This window comes from Gigantopelta aegis, chromosome 15 (assembly GCF_016097555.1).
Source record: "Gigantopelta aegis isolate Gae_Host chromosome 15, Gae_host_genome, whole genome shotgun sequence".
Taxonomy (NCBI): Eukaryota; Metazoa; Mollusca; class Gastropoda; order Neomphalida; family Peltospiridae; genus Gigantopelta; species Gigantopelta aegis.
The window spans coordinates 36,135,083-36,143,520 of NC_054713.1; the positions used below are offsets into that span (position 1 = coordinate 36,135,083).

At 40.2% G+C, this 8,438-nt stretch overlaps 1 protein-coding gene across 1 annotated transcript; it reads left to right on the plus strand.

Annotated features, from left to right (window-relative positions):
• On the plus strand, positions 1–8,438 carry LOC121390706. The gene is made up of 2 exons (XM_041522595.1): positions 1–106; positions 3,192–8,438. The coding sequence occupies exon 2, from the start codon at positions 3,321–3,323 to the stop codon at positions 6,231–6,233; it is 2,913 nt and encodes a 970-aa protein (XP_041378529.1). The 5' UTR covers positions 1–106; positions 3,192–3,320; the 3' UTR covers positions 6,234–8,438.

Genomic DNA, 8,438 nt, shown 5'->3' on the forward strand with positions numbered 1-8,438 from the left:
CAAGTACTTCGTACCGAGAGTTGTTTCCCCTACCGGAAAACAATGGAATAAAAATCCATCCAAAGAACAAATGTTTCCAAGAATCTCGTTTAACAGTGACCACAAGGTAGAATACGTTATCAGTTTTGAGTTATTCAATTCGGTTTTTTAACTTGCAAACTATACTTCCTAATAATCTACTTTATGTACATGCTGAGCATTGATTTGATTTCAGTGAACGTGCGATTGCGTAGCCATGCCCCATTCATTGTGACACCGACTGAGTCACTGACGGTTTGTCATGTTAGGCTGATCAGGTTTTCTGTAATGTTGGCACAGATTTTAATAATAAATTTTAAAAATGAAAATGAGTGCTATATCTTCTACAATAGACATAATCTTTACAATAAATAAATAAAATGTGCAGTGCTTATTGTTTAAAAAGCCATGGTGAGCAATAAACTGCGCTCCTGGGCCCATATTTTTGAAGCAATACTATCGCTACGAAATCGTAAAACCATCGTAAGCTTTGATGTAGTGATGTTACAACCTACAACGGTTTTACGATTTTGTAGTGCTAAGATTGCTTTGAAAATGTGGGCTCTGATCAGTGGATGGCTGGAATTGACCTCTCTGTATGACAAGTTAACCATGCACCCCCCCCCCCCCCCTCCATCACAAGTGTTGCTAGGTTAGACAATGTTCAACAATGGCAGCTGACTCGCATAGGCCAATAGCAAAATTAATCAATCTTGCCAATTAAGTTTTCACATTAATTTGTTTAGAAACATTGTTGTTTTATTAAAAAGCCGACTAGGGGAGACATTCAAGTATTTCACTGGCGGGTACATTTACGATTACAAATGTTTTAAATCGACAATCAAATGCAATCGAATGCAATCAAAACAACATTTAATACATATATTCTATGCTAACTGTTCTTGCAGTCTTTTTTTTTTTTTTTTTTGGAGGGAGGAGTTTGGGGGGGGGGTTGTTGAATCTTGATATGCCAAGGGGCAAGAAAATAGGTTTGGCAATGACCCTCGACTTTTTAAAACCACGGCGTCCTTATGTTTTGGTAAGGGAAGCTTTAAAATATTTTTTTTAAAGGGAGAGAAAAGCAGTAAGATTAAAATACAAGGTGTCGGGGATGCTATCACTATATCATAATTTTATGCATGACAGTTTACAAAACTATTGCAGGGTACAGGACCATGTGCAGGAATTTATGCAGGGTGGGTAGATTGTGACTATGCAAAATTTATAGGGGTAGGAGGTTGAGTCATTGTGCCCCGGAATATATATTGAAAAAAATTGCTTATGCAGGGGGAGGGGTGCACACACACCTGGAATAACATTACCACGATACGTTTTGGTGTGTGTATGTGGCTTACCTGATGTAAAATGTCTGCCTGATGCGCGGTCAGTCTACGATCGATCCCCGGCAGTGGACCCATTATGCTATTTCTTGTTCCGGTGCACCACAACTGGTATATCAAAGACTGTAGTCTGAACTATTCTGTCTGTGGGATGGTGCATATAAAAGATCCCTTGCTACTAATGGAAAAAATGTAGCGGGTTTCGTTTCTAAGACTATATGTAAAAAAAGATCAAATGCTTGACATCCAATAGCCGGTGATTAATAAATCAATGTTCTCTAGTGGTGTTTTAAACAAAACAGCCTTCTTCTTTTTTCTTACATAGCTGCACTGCTTGAACCAACTGATATGTAGCACATGCCTTATTTATGAAACCAAAGCCAGACACTAAAGTAAAAAAAAAAAATACACAATTTGTGTAGCCAGAGGGTGGGTAGGTGGGGGCGCCCCTGTCCCTCCACCCTTTATACAATATTTTGGCCATTTAAACCAGTGTTTTGTTGGTGCAAACACGTTGTAATATTAATATTATAAACTCATGTCATGAAGTGGTTTGGCAACATCTGTTGACAATCAAACTTGAAGCTCCTATGAGCACTTCCTCACCTCCCTCCCCCACCCAAATGTTTTTTATGGTGCTTAATTTGAAACCTTCCAGAGCTTTAGAATGTTTTTAAAATCCACTAGCCATGGGATCAGTGATTTTTTTTAATTTACTAGCCACAATTAAAATTTAACTAGCCCTACTTTACATTGTTAATATAATTTTAGTAAATAATAGTAATAATCTGATATGCTATCTAAAGAGGGAGATAGAGATTAAAAACACTAACATTGGGGTTGAGGTGGGGTAAGGATATTCATATAAATTTACAAAATAGACTTAACTGCAACATTTGACTCTTTTCTTCTTCTTTTTTCACAAGCCATCTGGCATTGTAATAGTAGTTATTTACTAGCCCAACATTGAATATCACAAGCCATGGCACTGGGACTACCGTAATCTAGAAGCCTTGCCTTCTGATATTCATATAATTCTAATTGATTGTGTAATTGTAAATTGAATGGTTGGTGCAAACACGTTGTAACTGATTCCCATCACTACACCAATCTGCAAAGAAGCTGTCAGCACCTGTTATTAATCTAACCAGCATTTTGGGAGAATTGTTTTCTTTCAGCTGAAAGTTGACTAGGTCACTGAATCTTTAGTTCTACATGTGGTGAGAAGTTATGTTGCCATATCTTAATCCAATTTCGAAAACAAAAACATGCAACAGTTGTCAAGATGTGAAACTGTTTATTGCCAAATTTAATATCTCGGATAGCACATTGTCCATGACAGGCCTTTATGTCATTATTAGGGCTTCTAGATTATGGTAGTCCCACTTCCATGGCTAGTAATATTTAATGTTGGGCTAGTAAATACCTACTATTGCCATGCCTGATGGCTAGTGCATTTTGTTGGTAATTTTGTAAATAGGACTATCCTGTCCTGGAAGCAAGTTGTCAAGCCACATGCTCAGTCTTTAAATTACTGGAACTTTTTTAGAAGAGTGGCAAATCGAACACATTGTAATAAAATATGTAATAAATATTCTAATTTGAAACTTCATGTGATTGCTCATGTAACACCATTTTACAAGAGTGATCTTCAGCTGCCCTTAGATTAAACAAGCCTTTTCCAATAATTCTAAAATTGCCTTTGTGAAATTGAAAACTCAGAAAATGTATTAATAATTAATAAAATTGTTGAATAACAATATTGCATGGATGTATTCATAAATTGCACACATGTAAATTATACTCATGGTGCGATTTGTTTTGTCTTTGTAGGTTTGTTAATGATCACCAACAACATGTTACTACATGTATGACACCATATAGCACCTGGAGACATGGAGAACAGCTGTACTGAGATATGGTGATGATGAACTGACCTTCCTCCCTGAAGAATCTGAAGCGATGATGTCTCAGATGTTACCGACATCAGATGCAATGACTGAACTAGGAGATAGCACCCTGAGAAGCTGTTCAAGTGATCGCCTAACAGTGCTGCGATACCCTAGAACATCATCATCATCATTATCACAGAATGGGCAGGTGCTTGATTCCCATGAGCAGACATCACCAGATGGACCAGGGTCACAGAATCAACTGAGATCCTCGCAGGAGGAACGCTTGTCTGTTGCTCATGACCAGGTTTCATCAGATGGTGATGGACAGTCGCCAGTATTCCAGAATCAGTGGGGACACGGTGGACCAGTGTTTCAGGGTCAACCGGAGAGACAGTTACCCGTATTTAACGATCAAACAACGTCACCACAAGATGAACAGTTGCCTTCGTTTCCAAGTCACAGTCAGGAATCTTCTTCGAAAAATAACCAGTCGTCAAATGATGACCAGGCAGCATCCGATGTTCGGTCATCTCTTCAGGAGGAACTGGCAGCATTACGGTCTTTCAAGGTACCCAGCAAGAGAACAGAGTTGACGCTGCAGGAGAAAGTTGACCTGCTAAACCACAGCGAGGGCAAGAGTCAGCGGCAGCTTGCTCAAATGTTTGGTATTGGCAAGTCTCAGGTGCAAACCATCTTGAAACGGAGGCCGGAAATACTCAAAGCATATGAACAGAACTGCGTTAGTGACAGGAAACGTTTTGGAAAGCGAGCCGAAAATGATGATGTTAACAAGTTGACTTGGGAGTGGTTTCAGGAAATGTCCAAGACTCAGGGAATGCAGGTGAATGGGCCCATGCTGCAAGATCAAGCTAAGCAGTATGCCAAGCAACTTGGCCGCAATGATTTCAAGGCTTCAAACGGCTGGCTGGCTAGCTTTAGAAAGAGACACAATATTCTGAGTTCCGAACAAGGACTTAGCACTCAAGAGCCAACAAAAATATCTTCGTGGAAGGACAATCTAAAAAGAACCATGAGCAAGTATAACTTTAAGGACATCCTCTGTTTAACCGAGGTGCACTTGAACTATGCTTCGCTGCCAGAGAAAGTGAAAGCAGCATTTAGTAAACGGAAAGGTGAGAACCCGGATCACTGCTTGACCGTAATGTTGTGGTACAATATGCTGGGCGACTTTGATACCCCTGTGGTGATTGGTAGACATCCATGGCAGCCACACTGTGGAGTGGATGAGTCCGACATGCCAGTGATATGGAGGTGGAATTCAAATGCTTGGGTCTCGGCTGACATCTTCCAGGAGTGGGTTCGAGCACTGGATCGCAAGTTCCAGCAGCAAGGCAGACATGTTCTGCTGTTTCTGGAGCATACCTCGGTTCATTTCCTGGATCTACAGTTAGAGCACGTCAAGTTCGTCTTTCATCCCTCCAATTCGCTGGAGGCTAGTCCTTTTAACAATGATGTTATCCAAAGATTTAAGTTCTGTTACCAAAAACAACTCCTACAATTCGTAGTGTCTCAGTTGAGTGCTCACCAGGAGAGTGTTCTAACAATTGCAGGCTGTGTGTCGCTACTTGAATGTTGTTTGTGGATAAATCAAGCCGTAGGTCAGATTTACCCTTCTGTTGTGAAGAAGGCCTTCTTTAAAAGTCTTCCTGGACATGTGACCCTGTCTGACTTGGAGGAGTCTGATGACAACTCTGGTTCAGAGTCCATTGAATCAGAAACACAGTCAGGGTATTCTGTTGAAGAGGAACTGGAGTTCCAAACTCTGATTGGAATTGTTCTTACTAGTCTCAATTCGTCCATTCCACCTGCAGTGACTTCAGCAGCAGCAGTAGGTGCTTTGGATTCAAGTCTTGGCTCGGCTTCGGATGACCATCTGAAGTCTGACAATGATGCCAGGCTTGATGGTTCCAGTGTGTCATCTAGTCCGGGTAATTGTGATGGCAAGGTCAGGCGTGTGGAGCTGACACTTCAGGAGAAGGTGGAACTGTTGAGAATCCACCACCACAATGGAAAGTCTCAGAGACAGCTTGCGCAGATGTTTGGAATCGGGAAGTCTCAAGCTCATTCCATTCTCAAGAGGAAAGATGAGATTCTCGATCACTACGAAAACAATGCTAACCTGGCAAGGAAGCGAATCTGTCGCAGAGCTGAGAATGATGATGTGAACAGGTTAACGCTAGAGTGGTACACCGAAGTGTCCAAGTTAGTGGATATCCCAATAACTGGTCCAATGGTGCAAGAGAAAGCAAAGCGCATTGCTGCCGAACTTGGCAGGTCAGACTTCAAAGCTTCCAATGGTTGGCTGGATAGTTTTCGAAAGAGGAACAATATAGTTTTCTTTTTTTCAAGAGGTGCCAATAATTCAGTTCCAGAGGAGAGTATTGAAGACATTTCTATCAGCTTTCCTTCTTCTGGTTACAGCAGTTCACTTGAACATCCGCAGTCAAGACCAAATCAGTGTAAGCTTAGTGCAGCTGCTATACATGGTCAGACTGTGTCACCAGCATCATCAGATGTCCAAGGGATTATTAAGAAAGAACCAGTAGATGCAGATGCATCTGAAAAGCCTGGAGGCTCTGAGCTTGTTGGTCAGTCAGAAGGGCACAAAGAGACCGGTTTGCCTGACAGTGACAGTGATGACGATGATGATGATGATGACGACACAGACTCTGATTCTGACTCGGACAAGAGCAGACCTGAAACCGATACAGAGAAGACGGCTTCCACTCAGACACCATACACTTTACCTGATAAGAACAAGCAAGAAAAACCTGACTCTGCTGACAATAAGAAGAAGCTGTCTCTTCTTGAGAGGTCCTCCATAGAGACCTTCCACAAAGCTGCAGTGATGGCTAGAGAACTGAGGCTGTTCTGCGAGGACAAGAATCTCACTCAGCTCTCTGTCATGCTGGACTTTGTGGAGCGACAACTTCAGATCAAACATATTGGCATCGTGTGAGGGTGACATTTGGAATTCATGAGCATGTTTAAGTGTTGTCAAAGTACCAGCTAGTCTTCATTCAGTGGAAGAGGACGTCATACAGCTTAAAAGTATCTTGAGGTTCTTAAAAAAGTAACCACTGGATTTCATAGAGCTGTAGACGTTGAAATTTTGAGGATAAGTAACTGGACTTCACAGAGCTGTAAAGCATATTGCAGGTCTTTGAGGGTAACTGCTGGACTTAACAGAACATTAATTAAAAGCATATTGAAGTTCTGTAACATCTGGACATCTGGAATCCTTTCAAGATAGCATTTAAACTTCACTGAGTTGTACAACGTATTGGAAGTCTGGTGAAGGTAATGGCTGAATTTCCTGGAACTGTAAAAGTATATTGAAAAGAATATTCAGTTTAGTGTCTGATGACAGAAAGATGGTTGCATATGAAATTTGTTGGTGTTCACTGAAATTACAGCTGGTCTTCAGCAAGGAATTCTCTGAGGATAACAATTTGACTTGCGTAATGCTCAGCAGCAGATAAATGATGTTCTATCAGGGCTAGCTCTTCCACAATTGGCGAATTTTATTTTAATTTGGCGAAAATAATTGTGTAATAAGTGATATTTTATTGAAAAATAGCTATAGGTTAGTCATTTTTTGAGACAATTTGGCGAAATGTTCAGATCACCCAGAGCTAGCACTGTAGACTATGAAAGAAATAGATGGACTTCTCGGATACACGGAAGGATACATATAGGTCATGTTGCTGTTCTCAAAGGATAACATCTTGACATCACAGAGAGTTGTTTCAGCTCTGTAAAAATAGCAGCTACACTTCATAGACACTTGCAGATAGTCATTGGTTTTATGCAAGGATACAGCTGCACTTCATAGACACTTGCAGATAGTTATTGGCTTTATGCAAGAATACAGCTACACTTCTCCGAGACCACTACACAGATATAGACTGGTGCTCTTTGAAACCCCCTCTAAACCGGACACCAGTGGGACTAAGTAAAATGTCCAGTTTTAGAGGTATCTGGTTTAGAAAGGTTAATTGCGATACTGATTTTTAAAAAAGGACCGTGAAAAATGTCAGGTTTGGGGGGAATTCCGGTTTTGATAGGTTTCACTGTACTTTGTGGAGAGCAGGGTAGATGCAAGGCTTTTCTACGGATGGGCTGCATTATGAAAAACAACATCTAGATTATTCCAAAAGTACACAACGTATCTATGGCAGTTTCAAATCATACCACAAAATTCCCAGCACACCATATATCATCAGTTTAATTTTTGTTTTAAAAATACCTTATTATATTTATTTATTTATTAAATACCAGATTCTTTAGTCATTTCAAAGTTCACTAAGGGCAGGAGCACCTTCAGCACCTATCTGACCGAGGTTCGACAAATCCACTAGCCCTTGGTCCTGGCTAGTGAATGTTTGGTCTGGGCTAGTGGAAATTATCAACTGTATTACTATAATACATAGGGCATGAGCCAAAGCTTCTGTGAGGGCTAGTGGCTTTCTCAAACATTTGTCGAACACTGCTATCCCTGGGATCCACAGCTGAAGAGGAATCTGCCGACTAGACTCTGAACAATGTTTCTCCAAGTTTACAGGCTGGACAATGTATATAAGTCTACTCATAATACCATATTGGTGTTTTGTCATACAGTGCAGTAACGTCCTCCTGAACTTGACATCCGACTTCTGTATATAAATCATAACGGTGTTGATGGTCTTCATATTTAATGGCGCGACTGTAGATAAGGCACATGTTAATGTTTTATTAAGGGAAACCGTGTACATTGTATGTCATGTACACATTTGTAGCATATGTGTATGTGTGTTTTTTCTGCGAGGAAAACTGTCTAAATCAAAGAAATGTTCTTGACTTCTTGTCAATATTTTGCATATTCTCGGAATTTCTGTGAAGACATCTCTTTGGATCAGAAGGTAAATCTTTTTTAGTGCTATCGGGAAATACCAGCTTCGGGAACTTGATAAAAAATGTTTTAATAACAACAGCTAGACTTGACAGACAGACAGACAGACAGACAGTGGAAGATAATTCAGGGGACAGTATTTCAAAATCTAAAAGGGACATTTCTGAGTTTGCTGCATTTTTTAAGATGTTATCTACTAACAGACTTTTTAACGATTGTAATTACATATCAAATATATATGTCTGCATAAAATATTAGTGGCTGTATATTAAA

Bases quoted from the DNA above. Each gene is read 5' to 3' on its own strand.
- LOC121390706 (XM_041522595.1), top strand. From the start codon at position 3,321: ATGATGTCTCAGATGTTACCGACATCAGATGCAATGACTGAACTAGGA.